This window comes from Balaenoptera physalus, assembly GCF_965194825.1.
Source record: "Balaenoptera physalus genome assembly, chromosome: 2".
NCBI lineage: Eukaryota > Metazoa > Chordata > Mammalia > Artiodactyla > Balaenopteridae > Balaenoptera > Balaenoptera physalus.
In genome coordinates this window covers 84,673,666-84,699,287 of record NC_138883.1, presented here as the reverse complement: position 1 = coordinate 84,699,287, position 25,622 = coordinate 84,673,666, and the positions used below count along the sequence as shown (strand labels likewise).

The 25,622-nt window shown below is 50.3% G+C and overlaps 1 protein-coding gene across 2 annotated transcripts in view; it reads right to left on the bottom strand.

The window, feature by feature from the left end:
- Positions 1-20,272, bottom strand: part of CHAC1 (ChaC glutathione specific gamma-glutamylcyclotransferase 1) — a 35,951-nt gene extending 15,679 nt beyond the window's left edge. Inside the window, exons 1-4 of one of the 2 annotated variants that reach the window (XM_082449384.1) lie at positions 19,877-20,272; positions 19,433-19,468; positions 18,964-18,997; positions 11,970-12,047 (exon numbers count right to left, since the gene is read on the bottom strand). In XM_082449384.1, coding sequence (XP_082305510.1) covers positions 11,970-12,047; positions 18,964-18,997; positions 19,433-19,468; positions 19,877-20,098 — 370 coding nt within the window. In that variant the 5' untranslated portion in view covers positions 20,099-20,272. Of the gene's footprint in view, positions 1-11,969; positions 12,048-17,878; positions 18,998-19,432; positions 19,469-19,876 lie in introns of those variants that run through there. The other variant, XM_082449383.1, reaches the window with a different exon arrangement.
- Positions 20,273-25,622: the final 5,350 nt, after the last annotated feature.

Sequence of the window (25,622 nt, the reverse complement as noted above, 5' to 3'; positions counted from 1 at the left end):
ATATAAAATCCCCAACTAATAGAAACTGTATTGTCCCAATTTCTAAAACTGTGATATGTGTACAAATGTGTGCATATAAACCCCAGAAACCTACCCCGTTTGCAGTTCCAGTACCCACTGTCAATCAGTTAAGCCAGCAGAAATACTAAGGAACTGTGAAACGAACTCAGTGTTATCAAAGTTAGCTGTACTTGTAAGAATCATGAAGGAAAACAGTGAAATATGTTACTAGGGATTCCAAAGACATCCAGGCTTTGAAAACTTAGCTCTCTGATCAGTTGGAAAAAGAATGAGTTCCCAGCCTGCACTGGCAGTGTTTCTCTGATTGAGTTAAAACACTCATATATGCTCTTGTGTCACCTTTGAGCAGGGCTCGTGCTGTTCCGAATGTGCTGGCTGTGTGGCCTCCCAAGCCTTGGCTTACCCTGCACACCCTTGATCGGGGTGGGCTGGCTCCTTAGAAGCTGCTGCTCACCCCGTCACAAGGGTAAGCCTTGTCTTCATTTTGTTGATCTTAAGTAGCCCTGTCATATATGCTGGGTCTTGTTTTTCTTGCTGGTAAACTTGACCAAGGCCTCACACAGAGCAAACCAGTGTCAGTTTCCCGATTAGCCATGCCCTATTGTCACCACTGTGGCTCCTGGTCAACAAGCCCACTAGGATGGATCCTCTCCACTTCTCATTACCCAGCTCGCCCCCCCCCCCCGCCAGTGACAAGACTCTAGAACCTTGTCAAGGTCAGCAGTGGTCGCCTCTGTAGGGACCTGACAACTCAGATCCTCGTGTAGCTGCACCCGGATGCGGATAGGCTAGTATCCTCTCCTGAAAAGCATGTAAGTCTTGGATCAGAGCTCTCCAGTCTTCTGTGTCCCCAGACATGGTACCGTACCCCCCTTTTACCCATTTTCAATCCAGTCCCTGAAGAAACACAGCTAACATTTCATATTGAGGGGTACTCGCAGCCTTAATGTTCCTCCTCACCTGTCCCTCCCTCACCTGAGGGTTCATAGATGGGGCTTGAATCTTAAAAGCGAAAGCTTCAAACTCATTAACAGCTTGAGTCCTGTCCCCAAGTTATGACTCATGCTCATGTCTGTCCACTCCCTGAAGACTGCGGCTCTCATGTGGGAGATGGACAGCTTTCAGCTATGAACCCAAAGAGCCAGTCCCTTAACGTAGAAAAAGACTGGGGAGGGCTCCTGCCTGCTAAAAGGAGCGTCCCTCAGGGAGCCTGGAGGTCCAGTCCTCCAGTGCAGATCTCACTGGATCACAGTGAGGCCATCTTTTCAACCAGGTTTCCCTTGCCACATGAACCAGCTCTGGGGCCCTAGGTAAGTAGATTTTAAGATTGTGGGCTGCCCCATGAGGAGCCCTGGAAATGTGGAGTCTGCACTGGGCTTACTATCACAGTTTCCATGCCTAGGGCTTTGTTGAAGCACTCAGGAGTCTCTGGAGACCCCCTGGACCTGGAGTTTTAGAGATCCCCAGATGTGCCTCAAGGGCTGTTGTGAGTGATAAACAAAAAGGGATATGGGCCACCCAAATTAAACAGAGCAGCTCTGCTTTTACTGCGAGCTAAAGATTTTGTGTGGAGTTAAACAAAGTTTAAGTTAAATTTTTTTTTTTGAAACTTCTGAATCATCCCCTTAAGTAATGCTTATCAAACTTTAGTACACATATGAATCACCTCGGATCTTCTTAAAATGCAGGTTGAATTTCAGAAGGTCTAGGGTGAGACCTGAAACTGAACCTCTAACAAACACACCTCAGGTGATGGCTGCTTCGCCTTGGACCACACCTGGCATAACAAGGCCTTGGGCACCCTCCAGCCATGTCAGTCAGAATAAACTCTGATCTCTTCTTGTATGCCCCCACTCCAGCCAGGAAGCTCTGTGCAGGAAATACAACTTGATTTTTTAGGTTACTCAATCCACCTGATGAAAGAAAATGAAAAACTAACATTTCCAGGAAAATTAGGTCCCATACATGTTTTCTCACTTTTTTCATTTTAAACCTATCAATTCATGATTTTCTCCATTGCCTTTTTCCCCAGGGTAGACCTCTGTTAACATGTTAGGTATGAGAGAAGATCTCTGATCTGCTGCTGCCCCTCTGTCCTGTGTAGCCTCCACCAAGTTGTAGCCTCTTTAATTGCTAGAGGGTCTGCGATCCCCGGACTCGCTATTTTCTCTGCTGCATGTGTCTCCTTCTCGTGACTACCAGACTCCTCAGGGCCAGTCAGCTTTCTGAACTAATTCCTAAGCCCTTTCCAGGGGCATGGTGAAGTTTGGCAGGTCTCCCATGCTTCTCCGAGACTGCCAGAGTGTGGGAAGCCGTGCGGTTTGGGAGGCAGCCGTGGCCACTGCTGGCTGCCCAAATCAGCCATCTTCATGGTGCCTTCAAACCACTTGGATGTGGAGGGCGTAGGGGAGGGCAGGCTCTGTTCTAGAGAAAGCAGGGCCTCTGGCTGTCATAAAACTGTGTGCCCAGGTACTCGCTCTATGGTAGCAAATGGTGCTGCTAAGAAAGGCATCTGCCTGGAGGGGAGGCCCCTGCATGGAGGCTCCTGAGGACTCTGGGGTGGCAGGAGCTTGAGCTTTGTCAGCCCTCGTGGGAACAACCCCTTTTGTCATCCTGGAAGTGTCTGGGGCAAACAGTGCCATGGCTGGACTACGGAGATGCCAATCCCTGGTGACAGTCCCCAGGGCTGGGTGTAGGGGGAGGTAGAAGGAAAGGGTAAGAGGAGGGAGGACAAGCCTGAGGCCCACTTCCTGGGTCCCTGAGGAAGCTGGGCGCCTCCCTTGTCACCAGGCCCCTGAACTCTTCCTGTGCTCCCATTTCTTCCTTGCTTCAGGTCCTGAGACTCAGCTGGCTTCCCCTTCCTCTTTAAAACAGCCACCATCCACTCTCATTCCAGTTTCCCCTGTTTACTGCAAGCTGCTGGGGGATGTACCCCTGGTCCTCTCCTAACTGCTGCCAAATGAGCGTCTTGCTTTTTTTTTTTTATATTAAGGGTTTTCTTGCTCATCAAAACAAAGACACCAGGTAAAAGCAGAACTGGACATAGGGAGTTACAAAGCTCAAGATCTTTTTCACAGTTCTCCGAGTCCCTGGTCTGCAGTTCCTGGCACCTTGGTTAAGAGAAACAAGGATTCCTGAGTGAGAGGCTCTGTCTTAGAGAGGTAAGAGTTTCTCCCCAGAGGCCAGGGAAGGGGCTCCAGTGAGCACCCCTGCACGTCCCATGCCTCTCTCCTCTCCTGCCCTTTGGGATTTTGAGGTCCTGGGACCCAAAGCCCAAGAATGAATGCCTGGACCAAGGGCTGGGGTGACCTCTCTGGGTCTGACCTGGACTGTGGACTAGGCTGCACAGCCTCTGAAGGGAAAAGGAAGCAGGGGCACAGAGGGTCACAGTTGCAGGAGACGGTGGGGCGTTTTCTAAGCTCCCCCAGCCCAGCTGATGGTCCTGAGAGCCGCTCTCTGGGAGAACGCCCGGGGCACTCAGAACATCTCATGCCCTCCATCACCACCACACAACCCCAAGCCCCACCCTGAATCAGGCCTACTTGCAGCTGTTCCTGCTACCAGGGAAGAGGGAAGGGACTCCCTTCACATTTCCCAGGTGACGGGGTCCTGGAAGACCCCAGGCAGCTTCATGCCTTGCACCCTTGAAGTCACTTGCCTAGGAATGTCTGAGGAGGGCAGTGGGGGGGGGGGGGGGGGGTGTCGGGGGTTAGGGGTTGAATCCAGTGGGTTGTAAGGGCCACGCGGCTTCAGTGGTCTCAGTTTGTCCTCAGCCTCGTGGATTTGGAAAGGGCAGCATGAACTCTATCATGCAGAATCTTTCTGAATAGCTAAGTCAGAGAGCTGATAGTTAACCCTTTGAAGCACCAGAATTTATCTTGGTTAGGACTCTTTTGAAGAGATTTTATGAATATCACAGCTTAAACAGACCCTACTGAACATATCTTAACCTTTCCTGAGAACCTGGGTCACATGAGCATCTGATGCTCAGGCCCCTGCGACATGACTACCGAGTGCCTGATACTAAACCACACGGGCAGCTACACTTGTATGCGTCTCAAGTCTGCTTTGAATAGGACCTGTGTCCCCTTAGTGTGTTTGTGCTGATATCTAACTTACCTCCCTCTTCTAACTTACCTTTTCCAAATTCTTGGGGGCTTGAAAACCATTTATCCTGATTCAGAACTTCTGAACCAGAGAAAACTACTCCGAAGGAGGAACTGCGGGCTCTCCTAGGAATAAAGTGATTGAGCTTCAGTGCATGCCTCTGGCCTCTGCTGGGCTCCAGTACCTGAGTTCTGGATAAGCCCAGTGTTCTAGATAGGCGTGTCCTGGTTTGAACCAGTTCACTAAAGCTTATGGATTTTATTTTACTCTCTCTTTTTTTAAAAACCAAAAAGTGTGTTGGTTAACTCAAGTACCTAGGAACAGTTCTGCCAAGGAAGAGCTGGAGGCAATCTGAAGGCAATGTAAGCAAATGTAGCCCATCATCAGGGTTCAGTGAGAGCAAGGAAAACGAACTGTGTGATCTCAAAGGCCAGTGTCACTGAACCTGATCTCCTGATCTCCACTCCCCAGTGCTTCACCTTTATGTGGACAGGCTGGTCATCCCTAGGGACTGTCCAATCACAGATCTCCATGGGTTGGGCCATAAATCCTCTGATCAAATAATGTCACTGCTTACATTGGTTAGGGCAGCACACACTCTGTAACAGAGACTCCAAAAATGCAACTGCTCAAATAAGATGTAAATCCACATATGTCTCCCTTAAGAATTTGAATTTATTCTACACAATCATTTAAGGTCCCAGTTTATTTTCATCCTGTTTCTCTGCCATCTCCATGCTTTGTTCTCATCTGCATGGTTAGTGCTGGTTTGCAGAAACATCTGATAGGAAGGGGAAAGTCTGGAGAGGAGGTGCCCCTGCTGTCTTAAAAGTTAAACCCTTAAATGGCTCACAGTACTTTGGCTCACATTGTATCAGAGAGAGCTCTAGATGCAAAGACCCATCCAACTGCAAAGGAGGCTGCCATACAATTAAGGAAGAAGAGAACAGATTTTGAACGGACAGCTCTTAGTCTTGGACACAATGCCCCAAAGGAAAATGGGCAAAACCACTTATTTGAGGTCTATTTATAAACACTTTCTGTGTGCTAGGCACTGTACATGAAAAGAAAATGCACACAAACACGCAAATGGGTAATAATCATATGGGGAAATGTTTACCCTCATTAATAATCAAAGAAATGAGAGCAAAAACAATGAGATTCCAAGCTTTTCCTATCAGATTGGCTGAGGTTTGCTTTTAAATAACAATTGCCAGGGACTTTCCTGGTGGTCCAGTCGTTAAGAATCCACCTTCCAATGCAGGGGATGCAGGTTCGATCCCTGGTGGGGGAACTAAGATCCCACATGCTACGGGGCAACCCGTGTGCTGCAACTACTGAGCCCGCGTGCTCTGGAGCGTGCACACCACAACTAGAGAGAGGCCCATGCACCACAACAAAAGATCCCGCATACCGCAACTAAGACCCGTCACAGCCAAATAATTTAAAAAAAACAAAACAAAAAACAATTGCTAGAGTTGGGGAAGATACACAAAAACAGGCTTTAGCACCAACTTCTGGTGGAATCAAAGGCTGATTTACTGTGACACTGTAGTTTAAGCTTCCGGACTCCTCACTTTGTAGGCCTCCTTTGCACGGATGGCATGGAACACTGTTCCAGTCTGGGGGACCCCCTCTGTGCCTTGGAAGAGGTGGTCCTGGGGCTGTTCCTCTACCTCCAGTGACAATTTGCCCTTGGTGGCCCTCATCCAGCAACAAGACCCCATTGTTGACCCCAAGGAGAACGATCTAAACAAGACACTCCCACCATGGCCCAGGCTTCATCGCTAATAAGCCCCCAAAGACTGGCATGGTGGGATCACCAGATCAGTGAGGACCTGGCTGGCTGGACCAGCTGCCATGGGAGACCATGCCTCCTGAGATCAGTGAGCAAGACCTAGCCTGAACAGGCCTCTCTGAGGAAGTTACAGAGATGGCAATAGGGCACTTTCTAAAACTATCAGTAATGAAAAATTTATATCAAATACGCTATTTTAAAAAGACTATACAACATTTTCTTTATATTCTTTCTATAGAAAGTGAAATTGCAATATTATTTCTTGAAGCCCTTCACACCCACTAGGATGGCTACAATAAAAATGGTAATAGGGCTTCCCTGGTGGCACAGTGGTTAAGAATCTGCCTGCCAATGCAGGGGACACGGGTTCGAGCCCTGGTCCGGGAAGATCCCACATGCCGTGGAGCAACTAAGCCCATGTGCCACAACTACTGAGCGTGCGCTCTAGAGCCGGTGAGCCACAACTACTGAAGCCCATGTGCCGTAACTACTGAAGCCCACGCACCTAGAGCCCGTGCTCCGCAACAAGAGAAGCCACCACAATGAAGCCCGCGCACCGCAACGAAGAGTAGCCCCCGTTCTCAGCAACTAGAGAAAGCCTGCACGCAGCAGCGAAGACCCAATGCAGCCAAAAATTAAATAAATGAATAAATAAATTTATTTTTAAAAAAAACGGTAATAGTAAGTGTTAACGAGGATATGGAGAAATTGCAATCATTCGTTGCTGGTGGTAACGTAAAATGCTGCAGGTGCCTGAGAAAACAGTTTGGCAGTCCCTGAAAAAGTTAAACGTATACCGTTACTGTGATGGTTAATTTTATGTATCAACTTAAGTGGGCCACAGAGTATCCAGACATTTGGTCAAACATTATTGTGGGTGTTTCCGTGAGGTTTTTTTGGATCAGATTAACACTTAAGTCAGTAGACTGAGTAAAGCAGATCGCTCTCCCTAATGCTAGTGGGCCTCCTCCAATCAATTGAAGACCTGAATAGAATAAAATGGCTGACGCTCACTCCAGTAAGAGAGAAGTCCTCCTGCCTGACTGCCTTCGAACTGGAACACTGGCTTTCTCCTGCCTTCAAGCTGGAATTGAAACAGCAGCTCTTCCTGCTAGCCTTTGGACCAAACTACACCACTGGCTCTCCTGGTTCTCCAGCTTGCAGACTCATCCTGCAGGTCTGCAGACCTTGGGACCTGTCAGCCTCCACAGTCACATGAACCAATTTATTTCTATCTAAATATCTATCTATCTATCTATCTATCTATCTATCTATCTATCTATCTATCTATCTATCTTCTACCTATCTATCTATCTATCTATATCTCCTATTGGTTTTGTACCTCTGGAGAACCCTAACAATACGACCCAGCAATTCCACTTCCAGGTGTACCCAAGAGAAATGAAAACATGTCTACAAAAAAACTTAGACATGAATCTTCATAGCAGTATTCACAAGAGTCAAAATGCGGAAACAATGCAAATGTCCATCAACTGATGAATGGACAGATAAAATGTGGTATATCCATACAATGGAATATTATTCAGCAATAGAAAGGAATGAAGTACTGATTTGTGCTACAAATAGGATGAAGCTTGGAAACATTATGTTAAGTGAAAGAACCCAAACACCAAAAGACCAGGTATTATATGATTATGAAATGTCCAGAATGGGCAAATCTATAGAGACAGAAAGTAAATTAGTGGTTGCATAGGGTTGGGGGATTGGGTAATAAGTAAAGGGTGTGAGGTTTCTTTGTGGACTAATAAAAATGTTATAAAATTGATTGTGGTGATAGTTGCATACCTCTGTGAATATGTAGTAAAAGCCATTGAATTGTACACTTTAAAAGGTGAATTGTATGGTACATGAATTATATTTCAATTAAGTTGTTAAGAAAAAAAAGAAGATGCGGCCAAAAATGTAGAAGAAAAGTTTTAGGTTGAACAACATAAAATTGCTTTTTAACCTACAAATATGGCAGTTTCATATGTTTCAATCTATTGATAAATAATAATGTTATTTTATGATTTTTGAGGTGGTTGTAAGCTTTTTCTTTTTCTATTCTAAATATTCACTTTTGTGCTTAATTTTGTATTCTTAAAGAGGGCTTTCCCAAATTGTATAAGATTTAGGCCTCACACACCCAGATCCAGGGTGGGAATGTAAAGTGTTAGGGCCTTGTGTAGGACAATCTGACAATCTGTGTCAGGAATTTTAGAAATATCCATGCCTTTGACCCAGCCACTCTACTTTCAGGGATCTATTTTCAGGGAATAATCAAGTTTGCTGTAGGGCAAGGCTTCTCAACTTTGAACCTTGGATAATGGAGCAGGAGCCCAGACTGAGCCTTGTCAGAAGTTCCATTCCTCATAACTTTTGAGTTTCACCAATAACTCCTTGGCTTGAGCCCATTGGAACTGGATTTTCTGTTATACGCAACTAAAACAAAGGTTTCATGGCAGCATAACTGAACCTAGCGAAAAATTGGAAACAACCCAAATGGAAACAATATAGGATTGGTTAAATAAATTTTGTACATCACTATGTTGAACTATTAGGTGGCCATTAAAAATCATATCTTTAAGAATATCTGATGACATAGGAAAAAATGCTCACAATTTAATCTTAGGTGAAAAAGTAGGACACAAAATAAGTGATGAAGTTTATTTTTTACCTACATATGTATATATGTAGGTTTTTTAATAGAGTAATAAGAAAGAGGACTAGAAGGAAGCAAATTTTCCTGGATGAATTATGAATGAATTTTAATTCTTTATACCATTCTGTATTTTCCAAACTTTCTACTACGATCATGTGTTATTTGATATATAATTACAACAAGCACTTTAGGAACAGAAGCATGGGGTATTTTTTGGCTGAGTTGGGTCTTCTTGCTTCACACAGGCTTTTTCTAGTTGGGGCAAGAGGGGGCTACTCTTCGTTGCAGTGCGCAGGCTTCTCACTGTGGTGGCTTCTCTTGTTGCGGAGCAGGGGCTCTAGGCGCATGGGCTTCAGTAGTTGCAGAATGCGGGCTCAGTAGTTGTGGCTCGCGTGCTCTAGAGCGCAGGCTCAGTAGCTGTGGCTCACGGGCTTAGTTGCTCTGTGGCATGTGGGATCTTCCTGGACCAGGGATCGAACCCGTGTCCCCTGCACTGGCAGGCGGATTCTTAACCACTGTGCCACCAGGGAAGTCCAAGAAGTATGCTTTTAAGGGAAATTTAGAAAACACTGAAAAGCAAGAAGGTAAGATATTTCCCACAACGAAAGCTTTCTTACAATGTGTCTTCTGATTTCAATTCAGTTCTCATGATAAAATGATAACATGGTAGCATCCACCCAATACACCTTAATAATTTCAAGGGGACTTTAGAGAAGCTGTACTGCAGGGAAAGGCATGGGCTGGAATTTCAGACACCATGGAGAGATATTTTAAGGCAGGTATGTCTTTTCTGAGCATCAATATCTGCTCCAGTTTGCAAGCCTGGTGTTCCGGTTTACCTGGGCCTGGGGCCAGCTTTTCCTCTGGGTAGAAAAGGGAGCACCCTGGGCTTCCCTGGTGGCGCAGTGGTTAAGAATCCACCTGCCAATGCAGGGGACACGGGTTCAAGCCCTGGTCCGGGAAGATCCCACGTGCCACGGAGCAACTAAGCCCGTGCACCACGACTACTGAGCCTGCGCTCTAGAGCCTGTGAGCCACAACTGCTGAGCCCACAAGCCGCAGCTACTGAGGCCCGCGCGCCTGGAGCCTGTGCTCCGCAACAAGGGAGGCCACCGCAATGAGGAGCCCGCACACCACAACGAAGCCCCAACACAGCCAAAAATAAATAAATACATAAATAAAATAAATTATGAAAACAAAACAAAAAAAAAAGAAAAGGGAGCACCGTGCATGGCCCACCACCCAAATCAGTGCTCTTAACCTCTGAAGGGATGTCCAGAGCCTCTTTGTGCCCAGGCCTTTTCTTTTTCAGATCTGCATTTTATTACATATTTGACTGACTTATGAATAAGTAATAAATTTGCACAGTTCAAAATCAAAAACATACAAAAGGGCATAAGAATAAAAAGTCTCTCTTCCATCCCCTCCCCTGGCCCCCAGTTCCCCTCCTGGGAGGCAAACTGTGTTGACAGTTTCTGGTGATTCCTTCCAGACATATATCTATGCTTTTTAAATACATGATTGTATTCATACTATGTCTCTAACTTTGTATGCTTTTTTTTTTTCACTTACACACTAATGTTAAGAGAATACTGTAAAAAGAGTAAAATGTTTTCTGAACATTAATAAATATTCTTCCTAAACATTCATAATTACTCAAATATGCCATGGAAGGGAGATGGGCCATTTGGTTGTCCTATTGCTGGAAATTTTGGACGTTCTCCCCCTAAGTCCTCTGAGTCTGTCCAAATGAAACTGTCCTCCTGGGTTCAGCCAGCAATTGCATTTGGTTTGGGACCTGATTAGCCATTGGCTCCCTGGGGACACAGAGCTCAAAGGTCAGGAGGAGGCCCAGGGCCCAAGCCAGAGGGAAGAGCGGGTGGTCCCTGGCCTTCAGGAGCTGGCTGTGTGGTCCAGGCCAGCAGAGGAGATATATTTAGCTGGGTCAGATGCTGCTGGCTGTATCATGACCCAGGAGGACTGTGCTATTGGTAAACAAACCACAATGGCCTGGCTTTCAGTCAGTCCTCCTTTCTCCCTTTCCCCACTTGCTGGCAGGGCAGGGGCTGTGAGAGGTGGAGGTGGGCACTGACCAGGGAGAGGGCTCATCCGGAGAGGCCACCTGCAGGGCACCCAGCAGAATTGTGTGGCCTTGTTCTCATGGCCCCAAGTTGTTTTTTTTTTCTGTCATTTCCCCTCCTGCCTTTCTTCACCCACCCTCCCCGACACAGCAGAGTGGGGCAGCCCAAGGAGCACCCCCTTCCTCCTCTGCCTCCACCTCCTTTTCCCTTTCTCCCTCTACCCATCAACCTGATTTGCCATCAGTGCTCCGCTAAGTGAATAGAGTTCATTCATACAGTCATTCAGACAACTTCATTTATCCATTTATTTGGCCAGCAAATATTTTTTGAGGGCCTGAGATAAGCCAGGCTCAGTGCTGGGTACCAAAGACACAGCAATGAACAGGGAGGTGCTGGCTCTGGCCCTCGTGGAGCTTACACTCTAGTGAGGTTAGAGATAATCCAGTAACTAATTAGGTGCTGGTGAAAATAGTAGTGTTAAACAATAACCAACATTCACATAGTGCTTTAAAGTACATAGGGACTTCCCTGGTGGTCCAGTGGGTAAGACTCCGCGCTCCCAATGCAGGGGGCCTGGTTTCGATCCCTGGTTGGGGAACTAGATCCCGCATGCATGCCGCAACTAAGAGTCCACATGCCACAACTAAGACCTGGCACAACCAAAATAAATAAATATTTTAAAATAAATAAAGTATATAAGGGTCTTTCACCTGATAGCACATCTAATCCCAAGAGTCTAAGAGATAGTTATGGTTATCATTCCTGCTTTAAAAATGAAGAAATTGCAGCTCAGAGATATTAAATAACCTGGCCAAGGACTCACAGGGTACATGGAGCCCTGGTTCTTGAGCTCAGTCCCTCCAACCCCAAGCTCATGTCCCTCCTGAAAAAGAGGAGCCACTGGAACTGGATGGGAGCAGGTTTCTGGTGCAGCTCTTCATTTTACATTTGAGGAGACGGAGGCCCAAAGAGAAGAAAAGTGCCTTGTCTAAGACACAGGCTTAAAACAGGACTGGAACCTCTGGATCCCAGCCCAGTGCTCGTTCTTTGCATCTGAACAGCAGTTCAATGTCCTGACCAGGGCATGAAGCCCTCGCAGATTTGGAGTGGGGGTAGTCACGGTAGGTCCGCCTCCTCCCCTCCCCTGCACCCCCCCAGCCCCACCCACCTCTGCTGCATAGTCCCTTTTGTGAGGAGAGAGCACAGAATGCCCTCCGCAGTCCCCATCCTCCCCTCGCCAGTGCCTGCTGCTTGCTGAGTGTGTGGGCTTTCGTTCAACAAACACAATGTGAGCACCTACTGTGTGAAGGCTCTGGGAAGCACCTCAAGGGCCCACAGTCCACTGGGGAGGCCAACAAGGAACACAGTGCCATCAGATCTGCAAGATAAAAAGCAGAGATGTCAGAGATGCATAGCAGGGCCCCAAAGCCAGGCCTTGGTGGTCAGGTAGAGAAGGTTCAGGGAAGGCTTCCCGGAGGAGGGACATCTCAACTGAGCCCTTAAGTCTGAGTGATGAATTAGCCAGGCCAGAGCTGGCAGGGAAGAGGCTTTCAGGGTTGGGGAATGGAGGGTGCAAGACAAAGCAAGAAGGCACCCTGCACGTTGCAGGCATTTTGCAGGCTTCTGTCAGGTCCGTACAAGTAGCCTGTGAGCAGGAACTTGGTCTCCCTTCCTATGGAAACTTCCATGGGTGAGGACCTACTCCTGTGGATGGATGACTCGGGTACCCCACGTGAGCAGCTTTCACCACCACGGACTCAGCATCCTCCCAGCCAGAGCCACCCTCCTGACCTGGCGTGGACATGACAGCCCCAGGAGGGGCTGTGCCTGGCAGGAGTCTTTGACTGCAGCAGGGGGGAAGCCGCAGGTGGGTACATTACTGTCCCCTTCTTCCCCCAGTCACCAGCACCCTCAGGTTGTTCCCAGGAGGGTCCAGCTCCTCTCCCGTGGGGACAGGGAGCACCACCCCATGAGACAGGCACAAACAGCCCTCCAACTTAGCGCCCAGAGCAGGGAGGACTAGCAAGGGCACGGACCCTGCCCCTGACAGGCCTGCCGAAGGGCGGCCCTTCCTCTGGTGTGTGTTTAGGGCCTGACCTCTCTCAGACCAACAGAGGGGCTGAGAGGGGGCAGCCCAGGGTGGGTCAGTACTGCCCCAGTCAGGCACGTGCTGGGTCTGCCCTCGCCCCCCGGTGGCTCCCAGTCCCACATTCCTGGGCTGTGCACAGAAACATTCACTTTGAATATTAGCCCGAGGAGGCGGCTTGGCACTCTCCCTTGGTGGTGACTGGTTTTCACGGGTCCTTTCCCTTCAAGGGGAAGCGTGACATTGCGTTCAGAAGGGGTGTCTCCTTAAACCCGGTTCCCCATAGGTCCCCTGAGTTCCGGTGGGGCCCCAGAGCTGGGCTACATTCAGTTCCTGCCCTGGGGAAGGGGGGGGGGGGCGCGTGCTGAGCCTAGCGGGGACAGATCTGCAAGCAGATCACGTCAATACAACGTGCTGGGCTCAAAACGGGGTGGGGGGGTGGGGTAGGGTTGTTGGGCACGAGGTGGGGCACCAGCCAGCCCCAGCCCAGGTCCACAGCAGCTTCTGCAGGCACAAGGCCGGCGCTGAGTTCAGAAGGATGTGAGAGGGTTGGGTAAAGTGGTTAGCATGGGGAAAAGAGTAGGAGCAAAGCCTTGGTGACCAAATATAGCCCCAGGTGGGAGGAGACAGCAGGAAGGCGGCGGGATGGAGGGGCGTGGCGGGGGGAGGGCGAGGCCGAGGCGGGAGGGGAGAGCAGGCCCTGGGGCCAGAGTTGGCATTTTACATTTTGTAGGAAATAAATATCCAGGAGGGCACCAAACTGGGGAAGGCGGATCACTTTGGAGGGCATGACTGTCGTCCAGGGAAAGAGGGCGAGCATCAGGGCGGGGGAGGTAGGACGGGACAGGGAGCCCTAAGGTCCGGTCAGACAGCGGAACGCCTGAAGGTTTGAGGAAGGAGACTGGGCCCACGTTTAAGGTTTGGTGAGGGGAGCGCTCACCCCGGGCTCTATCTTCCTGGGGGGCGGGAAGGACCGGGGAGTCGCCGAGCCGGAGGGGCGCCTGCGGGGCAGGGTCCCCGGATGAAGCGGGAGGGGCAGGCGCGGATGCGTGCGGTGCCCTCTCCTTCCTGGAGGGGTTGGACCGGTGACAGGAGAGCAGCGAGGTGGCGGAGCCTTAAGGGTGTGTCCGCTCTCCCTCACGGCCCAGGGAAATGTCCCGGACGGGCCTGAACCGGGAAGGGCAGGCCTGGCGGGACTCTCCAAGGGCACCCGGGAAGGGCAGAGGAAAGCGGCCTCCACGGGCCCCTGGGCAGGGGTTGAGGGTCCAGGAACAGGGCAAGGAGGGCAGCGGGCAGGTGTGGTCAGGGGCTTTGGTCAACCTCTTCTGACAGGCGCCAGGTAAAGCAATCCTGCTTGGGGACTTCCCTGGCCCTCTTCCCTGGCGGTCCAGTGGTTAAGACTCCACGCTTCTACCGCAGGGGTCAGGGGTTCGATCCCTGGCCGGGGAATTGAGACCCCGCATGACGCATGGCACGGCCAAAAAAAAACAAACAATCCTGCTCGGTCCCAGTTTCCACAGACACTATGCCATTTAAACACTCCAAACCTCGAGGCTTTTGAGAGTGAAAGTAATAATTACCTCAGGACAACAGGAGTAAACTAGGCCCGTCCTGGGCACACTGGGATATATGGTCACCCTAGCTGTGGGGCAGGAGGCTGGCCCTCCTGCTTTGACCCTGGCCCTCAGGGACACTCTCCTTGTGACAGCGCCCCCCCCCCCCCAACCTGGCCCTGGAGCACCCTGACCCTCCTCAGAGCCAGGCCTGGGGAAAGACAAGGTCTCCCCCTTTTGAGGTCCATCTTCCCACACCCTTTGCTTCTCTGCCACCACTGTCTTCAGGGGAACGACAGCCCTCAGAGGAACGTGGTCCTTCCTGGAACCCAGTGGGGGGCAACCTGGAGAACCCCTAAGAGCCTGTCAGCCCTAGAAAGGTGCTCAGAGGCCGGAGTGGTGTTTGCCCACATGCCCCTGAACTGTTGGTGCCCCGTCTTGGCAAAACCCTGGGGTTCCCCAGTCTCCTCCCTCCGGCCTGTCCCCCGTTTTCAACTGGCTGCCAGGCGATGTCCCCACATTCCCTGCTCCGGCTTTTAGTTCATGCCTCCCCAGCACCTGCCCATCTTGCAGCCTTCCCCTGCCACCAGCACAAGCCTCCTTAAGCCCAGACCTGAAGACAACACTTGTCTGCTTGACAAGCAGACAAAACAAAAAGAACAAAAACAAACAAAGACCCTTTTGTGGGAGGAAAAACACATGAAAAAATAAAAACATCACCACAGAACTCAACTTCCCTACAAGATAAAGTCTAACACTTCCTCCAAGAACTGACTCCAAGTGTACAATGGAGTTTTCCAGAACTATATATGTATTTGCAACAGAAGGAATGCAGAAACAGCTGAGAATCCAACTGCTTCTATTAAAGGCAGACATTAAAAATATAAAACAATGCCACTCCTTTCACTAAATTTGTTCTGGAAAATAGAATCATTTTTCCTTTAAAATATGTTAACATATAATGGATTTATTTTTTAAATTTAATTGATAAATATGTTTTAAACTTCTCAATTCCTAATACACTAAATGTTGTCAATTGCTATATCACACATCAACAAAAGCTCTTGGGGTCCTGAGACTCCTACGCCCTCCCCACACCTTCAGTTACCCCTTTGCTTCTCTCTCCTCTTAGCAGCCAACTCTCTTGAGAGCTACTTTCCTCCCACTAGCTTCTCAGCCCTACCTTGTGGTTTCCCACCACTGATCCTGAAATTGCTCTCACTGAGGCCACTGAGGACCGCCTGGCATTTCATCCAGTGGACACTCCTGTGTCCTCGTTTTCCTTAGCATCTCAGCAGCGTGACCCTGGCTCATAAAAAACCACGCTCTCCTGATTCTCCTCCTGCCTCTCCAGCTGCTTGTTCCCAACTCTTCTTGCTTTGCTCACCCCACCAGGACTGGGGGGCCTCAGGGTTGGACTGGGCCTCGTTCTCTTTCCTCTCCACTCCCAGGGCTTCGAGGACCATCTTGATGGGTGTGCCTCCCAAATCTCTAACTCCAGCCCATAGTACTCTCCCGAGTCCCAGACCCACGTATCCAGCTGCTCCTGAACATCCATGTGGATGCCACCGCCCCACAGGCCCCCGCAGGGCAAACACTCTCACACAGGGCAGATCTCCACCCGCACCCTTTCCAACTCTGCCTCTGCACCAGGAGCCCCGGCCCTCTATCCTCTTCCTCACTCTCCTCATCAACCAGCCACAACCAATCCTGCCGACCTCACTCCCTAAATTGCTCTCAAATCCATCCTCCTGTCCATTCCCACTGCACCCCTCAGCTCAGGCCACCTTCCCTCTCCCTGGCCTTTGACACAGCAGCCAGTATTCCTTTTTAAGCAGTCTCTTTCCCACTCAGAATCCACAGGGGCCCCCAGCGACCCAGGAGGAGTGCCTCCTCCACAGCACAGCTCACCAGAGCAGCCAGCAGGGTGAGGTCCTGCCACCTGTCCTGCCCCATGTCCCCTTCCCCATGCCACTCTGTCCCAGCTGGTCTGACCTTGCACCCCCCCCCCTCTGGTACAAGTTGTTCCGTGCCTCTGTTCACTAGAGACCTCCTCTCAGCCCCATCATTCCCTCCCCTGGAAAGCCTACCCTGACCTCCCTCAACCCCTCAGGGTCAAGAGCCCTTTCTAAGCTGAGTGCCCTATTCCCACCATGACACTTTTCATGCTGAATGGTCACGATTCAAAGTTCCTTGAGGAGGAGGATTTCTTCTCTGCTCTATCCCCAGTGCCTAGATCAGTGCCTGGCATGTAGCAGCAGCTTAGTAAATACCTGCTGAATGAATGGCTTGAAGTATGCGAGCCCATGTGCAGCTGGCAAGCAACCTTCCGAACCCCCAACGCCATTCATATAGAGCATGGCTCTGCTCTGAGCACCCAGACTGGCTGTCTGGCCCTACCTTGGCATAGGAGGCGGCTGTCCAGGACTCCCTGCCACCCGCTGCCTCCTCCGGATGTGTTGTCCTGACCGAGCTCCCAGAAGAACCTGGCTGGACTCCACACTTCTCCCATCAATGGCCAAGACACGAGGCTGCCAACACATGGGCACCCTCCCCAGGCACAAGGGCCACCCAGCTTGGTCGGAGCTGACCCTGCTGGGGACACCCGGACCAAACCAGGGCACCAGCCACAACAAGAGGGGCAGCAACACATACCACACAGCGTCCCAGTGTAAACTGAGTCTCAGAGGCTGAATACTTTTCTGGAGGTCACTGGGCAAGTGAGGGATGGGCTGGATTGGAGCCAGGCTCTACTGCTGCAAAAGCCTTGCACCCATTCTGCAGGTCCAGGAGTAAAGGCTGAATCCACTGAGGGGCCACTCCCAGTTGAGGAGCCCAGGGCCAGACTGAGAACTTGGGGGCTGGGATTTGCACCTGCAGGGCCAGGGTGAGGGAAGAGTAGCCAGGGGCAGGCAGATGGTGAACAAGCAGCAGTCCAGAGGGTGCCCGGCAACTCATCCCATCATGGGCTTGAGTCCTGGTGGGTCAGGGTAACGGAGAAGGCACAGCCCACACCACAGGCCCAGGAGGCAAGAATGAGCACCCGGACCTCGGAAGTCAAAGGGCCACCAGGTCCTCCAGGCCTGCACTGTCAGCATGGTCTCACAAGTCGTCATCACCTTACCACTTAAGCTCCTTTAACCCACATGGCTCCTTTAGCAGGAAGCCAGAGGTCTAGCCTCACTGTCAGGAAGAGGCAGCTGCTGACCCTGCAACTGGAGGAAGACCTGGTCTGAACTGCAAGCCCGGCAGCCCCTTCAAGGCAGCTGGGAGGAGACACAGGGTACCAAGTCGGTGGCAAGGACTCCTCACAGGGCTGCCAAGTGGAGCTGCCCAGGCTGAATTTGCATGCCTCAGGGGGGGGCATTCTTTGTGTGCACTAAGATGTGAATCGTGATCACAGGAGCGATGTAACCTGGTAGTCCTGCCTGCTCAGCTGCCCCCTCTGTGGGACAGAGGCATGGGGATGAAGAGGGAGCCCTTTCCCCTCTTATGAGCCTTCCAGGGCTTCAGCACCTCACTCACCCCCAAACCCCCATCTGAAGAAAGAACCACATTCCAGCACAGCACTGATAATGAGATCAGTTTATGGATTATAGTATGGGACAGACTGGGAAGGTGCCAGGGCCTATACCGATGAGCTTCCCAGAAACAGACCGACAGACAGACAGGAGTGGCACAGACAGACAGGACAGGGAAACAAAGCCAAATGGGTAAGAGGCCTAGGCCCAGCCTCAGCAGCTGTGTCTGGCTTCCAGATCCAGCTCTGCCCTGGGGACCTGGGGGATGAGCAGGGCTGGCAGGGGCCTCAGTTCTTGTAGGGCCCCCTCTCCTCACTCCCTCCTACCCTCACCAGCAAGCTGGGACCTTTGGCGGGTGTTGTTTCTGGGGCTAGGGAATGGTTGGTCTGGAGTGGGGGGCAGAGGGTCAAGGCTCTTGGAGGCTCCCTGGGGAGGTGGAGGCCTGGGTAGTATGGGGATAGCAGCAGCACTGGGGGGAATCTGGTCAGGCACCAGGCGCCTGGGGTGGGGCACCGCTCAGCAGGGCCCCTATAACTAGGGCAGGCCCCCCACCCTGCCCACCACACCAACATGGTGCAATAAATAAAGTTTCAAGTAGTAAGTCAGTGTCAGGTAGGAGATCTGGGGGCTGGCGGACAGGCAGGGGCTTAAAAGAGGCCCCTGTCGGCCCACCAAGTCTTCTCAGTGGGCTCCAGCTATTATCAAGTCTGTCTGTGTGCACTGGAGTGGGGACCTGGCCCCTCTGTCCATGTAGGGGCTCAGCCCCTCAGACCAGTGCCAAAGCCTGCTCAGTGGGGCAGAAGCAGGGCAGCATGGTGCCTACAGCATCCACGATGGCTGCTAGGTGCTCGTCCTGTGCCTGGGGCCCACAAAGCTGCATGAAGTCTGCCAGGCGCAGCAAGTACTCAAGGTTGTGGCCAGAGAAGCCTCGGCAGGCCAGGATCTGCGTAGCGATGGCCTCCTCAGGCGCAGGGCCCAGGTAACCAGGGTTCTGCGGGGTGGCCACGTAGGCCAATGCCTTGAGTGGTTGGTCAGGGGTATCTTGAGGGTAGAAGGTGACCTCCTTGGTATCATAGCTGCCAAGCACTGCCTCCCGCACATTCAGGTACTTCAGGGCCTCATTCACCTGCTCACCTTGCACCTGGTACGCCACACCCCAAGTGCAGCCCTAGGAGAAAACATGGGCACTGGGGTCAGTCACACAGCTCCTTCTGGTCCCACCCCAGTACTGTGTTTGTAAGGGAGGTGGGCAGAGAGCTGATGAGCCCTCTAGTAGCAATATATCAAGCCCTCATCCTCCCTTAACACGGGTTGGTAAGGTGGTCTAGCCCCAGAAAGAACAGAAATCCTACTCAGAGTATGGTCTGAGAAACAATGGCATCACCTGTAAGCTTGTTAAGAATGAGTTTCAGGCCACTCTAAATCTTATTAAAATCTGTATGTTAAACAAGATCCTCGGGTGATTCTTATGAGAAGCACTTAGCTAGACCCACCCTTCCCCTCAGCCAGCGGGGCATCTAATCTAGCCTGCAGCCAAGGATCCACAGGCTCTGTCTGTCTGCACCCCTCCATGCTGGGTCTCTTTCTTGACTCTGGCACTTACCTCACGATCTTCAAGGAGGGTCACCACACGACCAGGCTAGGGAGGGAAGAGAGGTTTTGAAAAAAAACAAATTAGAAATGAGCTCTGCCATCATTGGTAGAGAAAACTCTTAGTAACCCTTCTGTCCCAGGCCTCAGAGAGCCCCACTCATCCAGGGGGATGAAGCATAGATGTAACAGAAGTAGACACATGGCAGTGGCCCAGATTGATAATCAGAAATATTCATCAACACGGTGATCCACAGGATCAGCCTATAGCCATCACACAGTGACCCACTGGGCACACAAATTTAAGCCAAAATATGTAAGCAAGGTTTACATATTTCCCCCATCGCGACGGAGTCACCGTCTGCCCAGATAGACCCTGACATTCCAGGGCACCAGCACGGTGCCCACTATCCTGTCCCCACCCCCGTCATTCACCCGGGCATGGGCAGATGCTCACCATCTTGTCGCTGCCCCGATGGAAGGTGTCTCCCTGCCAGAAGCGGCGGCTGTAGCCGCGCACGAAGCCCACACGGCTGTCGCTGTAGGTGAAGTCGGGCCTCCACACCAGGGAGCCGTACCCGAAAATCCACAACGCTTGGGGGTCGCAGTCGTCCTGGGGGGGCTGCGAGGGAGGCGGTGAGGCGGGCGGGGTGTTCTGAGCTGCAGACTCCTGCTTCATGGTGCCGGACACAGGGACGGGCCCGGGCGGCTTCCGGCGCTGGTCTCCGGCGCGGGCACGGAAGGACCACGGACGTACCCACCTGGCTTGGCACCGCTTGGCTGCTCCAGCTGCGCTGCCCGGTCCGAGGTCCCCTTTAAACCCTCCGGCCGGGAAGCCCCACCCACCGCGGCCAGCTGCCGCGGTTATTGGGGTGGGGCAAATTCCCTTTTGGCCAATCACCTTCGGATTTTGCTGCCCGGTTAACCGCGCCGCCGCCTGAATGGGTAACTGCGCGTCCTGCGCCGGGCCCAGCGCGCCCGCTGATTGGTTCGGCTCCACCTCTGTAGCAAACCTGGCAAGAGTGATGCAACGGCTGGGGAGGCTTCCCCAGCTCAGGCGTGCAGCAAGGACGCCTCAGATTGCGTCAGGCGGCCGGCAGTGGGCACGGACGAGGGCACCGGTCGTCTCCCCATCAGCCCCTTTACGGCCTGGGCCCTTCAAGAACCATGGCTGGCGGGCCCCAGGAGGGTGTCTCTCAAGCAGTCCTGCCAGTGCACCTGGCCGAGTCACTGCCACCCCAGGCAGCACGGACTCTTTACCAGGTCCAGTGCAGGACACGTCCAGAAGGAGGGCTCTGGGCGGCGTAAATGCCCGTCTCTGGGGTTTCTCCTGGGAGCACGTACTCTGGAGAAGCTGTCCGAGGCACCTCCGCCTTCCGTACAGGTGCCTCACGCTGTTGGCGCGCGTGAGCAAATGGAGAAACTGAGTCACGGGGCTGACAAGGTGTTCTGCGGAAGCTGAGAGACTGAGTCAGACCGGGCGTTCAGAGCCTGCGGGTCACGTGAGGGCTACGCCCCAGGCCAGGTGTGGGACTGCCTGAGCCCAAATAGGCTCCAGGAAAAGCCGGTCAGAGCGCTTGGAACTGCGGTTGTCACTTTGGCAGTGGTGGCCCGACCTGCGGAGAGAAGCCATAAAGACAGGAAAGTCAGGTCAGTCCTGCCCCAAGGCGATGGGTTTAGTTCTGCCCGGACAGGAGAGTTTTGCAACAATGGTTGGATTAATCTTAGGCACCGAGGTTCTGGGGGTGGAGGGCAAGGAGGCCCTTACCGGCCTTCGCCCTTGGCTACTGGCTTCCCGACCCACAGAAGGTCCGCAGGTCGCCTGGGGTTGACCCCCTAAGCAGCGGCCAGGGGAAAGGGAAACAGAGGCAGCAGAAGGCTTGCACCTCGCAGAACTGGCTCCGAGGGACTGCTGCTGAGGTCAGGGGACTGCTGATGAGGAACAGGGAGAGCCCTCTGGCAGGGAAAAGGGGCAGTATTGCTTCTCATTCGATTCTAATTAGATATTTAAACTAAAAATTATCTGCACACTTAAAGTAATCATTCCAAAGGTGCCTAAGATATAATCTCCAGTAGGAATGCTTCACTATGTTGTGTATAGTATGAAGCTAGATCTTTAAAAACAAGTTATACATTAATATTAGTAAAAGAAATAATATGGAATAATATACATAAACTGTTAGCAGAGCCTGTCACCAGAGGAGGACTTTCCATATTAAATGTAAATATTTATGGAAAAGTTTGGGTTTTTTACAAGGAGCATGAATTACTTTTCCCACTGGAAAGAATTACAGGCACATGGTTGTTTCTGGTTATTCCTTTCTCCTTCCCTCCATTCTCCATGTTCACTCTCCCCTCTTCTCCTCTCTCTATCCCGTCTCCTTTAGTCCACCTCCTCTGCTGCTTAGGGAAAATATCCCCCCTCCACCTACCACCTCTGATAGTGGGGTGGGAGGTGAGAAACTGGTACTAACACATTGCTGAAAGTATCTGAATTGGCACAAACAACCCTTTGAAAAAGCAGCTTGGTGATACAAATCAAGAATCATAAAATGTCCCTGCCCTTTGACCCAATACTTCCACTCCATGAAATTATTCAAAATATGGGAAAAGCCATATTCCTCAAGATTTTTCAATGCATTGTTACTTATTATAGCCAAAACAAAAGAAGAAAAGCTACTTAAATATCCAAAAATAGCTAAATGTTTAAGTAAATTATCCACATGGTGGAGAAGCACACACACACATGTATACACGACTTAAAAATCCTGCAATAAATGATTAGTTACATAAATTTGATATAGACATAAAATTAAATCTGTGCAGTCATTAGAAAAAATTATGACTATACTTATTGACTTGGAAACCTATCTACGATGCATATATAATTAAATGAAAAACAGGTTATAAAATAACCTAAAATAACTTTTTAAACTTAAAAAGTATATATGTGTTTAGTTCCAAAAAAAAAAAAGAAATCTAGAAGAACACGTAAAAATGCTCAGTGATTATCTCTGAGTAGTAGGACTACTGAGACTTGCACTTTATTTTTAATACCAATTCAGACTGGGAATTTTTTAAGAGAACATAAACCACTTATATTTAGGAAAAACAGTTTAAAGTAAAAATCCATTAGGAAAACAATGTAGTGAACATGCTTATGATTGCATAGTAAGACAAACATGCAAAACAGGAACTGTCACATGCACTATGATTAAAACGATTGGGATTTCCCTGGTGGCACGGTAGTTAAGAATCCGCCTGCCAATGCAGGGGACACGAGTTCGAGCCCTGGTCCGGGAAGATCCCACATGCCGTGGAGTAGCTGAGCCCATGCACCACAACTACTGAGCCTGCATTCTGGAGCCCGCGAGCCACAACTGCTGAGCCTGCGTGCCACAACTACTGAAGCCCAAGCGCCTGGATCCTGTGCTCTGTGACGAGAGAAGCCACCGCAATGAGAAACACGTGCACCGCAACGAAGAGTAGCCCCCACTCGCCGCAACTAGAGAAAAGCCCTCGTGCAGTAACGAAGACCCAATGCAGCCATAAATAAATAAATAAATAAATTATTTTTTAAAAAAACGATTAAAACAACAAAAGCAAGATTCATGAGGAAAAAGAGGGGGCATCATATACTAATGATAGATGGATTGGGGTATGGTGACTCTTCTCTATTTTGCAAGGCTTATGAAATGTAATTTTTAACAATAAAGTTACTTTTAAAGAGTAGTTAATGGTTCTTGGTGGCTCAGGAACAGATAGCATATCAGAATCACCTGGGCAACATCTTCAAAATGCCCATTCTCTGACTTCCTCCCAACTAGACCAAAGCCCCAGGTTTAAATAACTCCTTTGGTGAGGTCATCAGTAACCAGCTCTTGCTCCAGGCAGAGTTAGGCACTCCTTCCTCTGTGCTCCCAGACCGCTTACCTCACTTCTGTCCCTTCCACTTCATGCTTATAACAGAAACATTTATCGAGTGCTTACCATGAGCTAGGCAGTTTGCTAAGTGCTTTTACATCCATTCTAATTATAAACTTCTCTGCTGCTTTGTGAGGTAAATATCATTTCACAGATGAGCAGACTGGAACAAAGGAAATTTAGGTAACCTGCCACAGTGACGCAGCAGCAAGCTGTATAGCCTGGGGCCCAAGGCAGGCAGTCCAACCCCAGAGCCTCCTTGTTGCTGAGCATTTGACATCCTACCTCCCACGAACTTGAGAGCTCCCAGAGAGCAGACTTCATCTTTGAAGGCCCAGGGGAACCAACACAGTCCTGGCTCATGGAAGGTTCTCTGCAAAGGTAGGTAGAAGAAGTAAAACTCTTGGAAAAGGCCAGGGCACCCTGGGGTTCAGAGGAGGAGGAATCCTGCAAGACAAGGGCTCAACCTTGACCCTCTCAAAGTAAGAATCTGCACAAAAGTTGGCCCTGAGGTCTCGGCCACCTTCCCAGGAACTTGTCTCACCTGTTCCCATTCCTTGCTTATCCTTGCCAACATCTATCTCCTTCCCTCCCAGTGGGACACTCCCAGGAAGTAAACCACCCACCTCAGCCAGTTCCTCTCCAACATCAGCAGCAACCATCCCATCTTTCCTCCTAAAATTCCCTCAGGGAGGGGCTGCAGATGTCATGCCCACAGAGGTACCAGCTCACAAGAGGTGATGAGAGAGTATCATTTCCACCTTGCAGAGTTGCACATGATTTGCACATGATGTACACAATGGCGTCTTCCTTCTGTGAAACTTCCCCAAATTAATTTTTCCTATTGTTCCTTCAGGTAGTCACTTCTTTTTTTTTTTTTTTTTAATTTTTATTTATTTATTTATTTTTGGCTGTGTTGGGTCTTCGTTTCTGTGTGAGGGCTTTCTCTAGTTGCGGCAGGTGGGGGCCACTCTTCATCGCCGTGCGCGGGCCTCTCACTATCGGCCTCTCTTGTTGCGGAGCACAGGCTCCAGACGCGCAGGCTCAGTAGTTGTGGCTCATGGGCTTAGTTGCTCCGCGGCATGTGGGATCTTCCCAGACCAGGGCTCGAACCTGTGTCCCCTGCATTGGCAGGCAGATTCTCAACCACTGCGCCACCAGGGAAGCCCCAGGTGGTCACTTCTAATCTCCTTATGATCTGTTCCTCCTCCTCATTCCAGTCACTGTAATCAACTCCTTGTGTTAGTGGGCACCACTATCTGAAACAAGGGAAGGGTGCATTTTAGGAGCCAGGAGATCATGCGAATTTATTAAGCTAACTGATGAAGTTGCTTCATGAAGCTGCTGATTCCAGAGGGATGAAAACCTTCTCAGACATGGGCTCTAAGCCCAGCTTGTCCAGATTTGAGCCTAGTTCCACCATATACCATCTGGGTGACCCCAGGCATCCTGTCTCTGGTCCTCAGTTTTCTTAACTGTCAAATTGGGAATAACAGTACCTACTTTGTAGGTTCTGATGAGGATTGAAGGAAATAAAACCTTAGCCAGCACCTGGCTTGTGTGAGCACTCAATACATGTTGCTCCATATTATTTTTACTCCAAATTTTTCACTTTCCATTTTATCCAGGGTATAACCGTGGTCTATGGTGATATGGTGATTTATAATAAGTATATATTTGGGTTTTGTTATATCATTCTTAATAAGCAGGTAATCTAGTAGTAAACTGTGTTCCTGAGTTCTGTGATCCACTCTAGCAAATTAATCTAACCCAAAGAGAGGGTCATAGGAACCTATGATCTACAGCCATTCAGTTAGAAAGACAGGTAACACCTGGACTTGCAATCGGCATCTGAAGTGGGGGCAGTCTTGTGGGATTGATCTGTGGGATCTGATGCTATCTCCAGGCAGATAGGGCCAGGCTTGAGTTAAATTGTAGGACACCCAGCTGGTGTTGCAGAAGTGCTTGCTGTGTGGAAAACCCCCAGGTCTGGTATCAGAAATGAAGTAGTGCTGGTAGGGGATTGAGAGTGGAGGAGATGCACAGAAGAGCGTGTTTTCCTTTGCCCGACCTCTCAGTCTGACGCAGCTCAGAAGAACTGAGTGGGTCAGGAAAGCGACCGGGGTAAGTTTTTTTTTTTTTAGTATTAAACATTTTATTCAGTTTCTTTTTTTAATATTTATTTATTTATTTTTGGCTGCATTGGGTCTCAGTCGCAGCACACGGGCTTCTCTCTAGTTGTGGCTTGAGTGCTCAATAGTTGCTGCATGTGGGCTCAG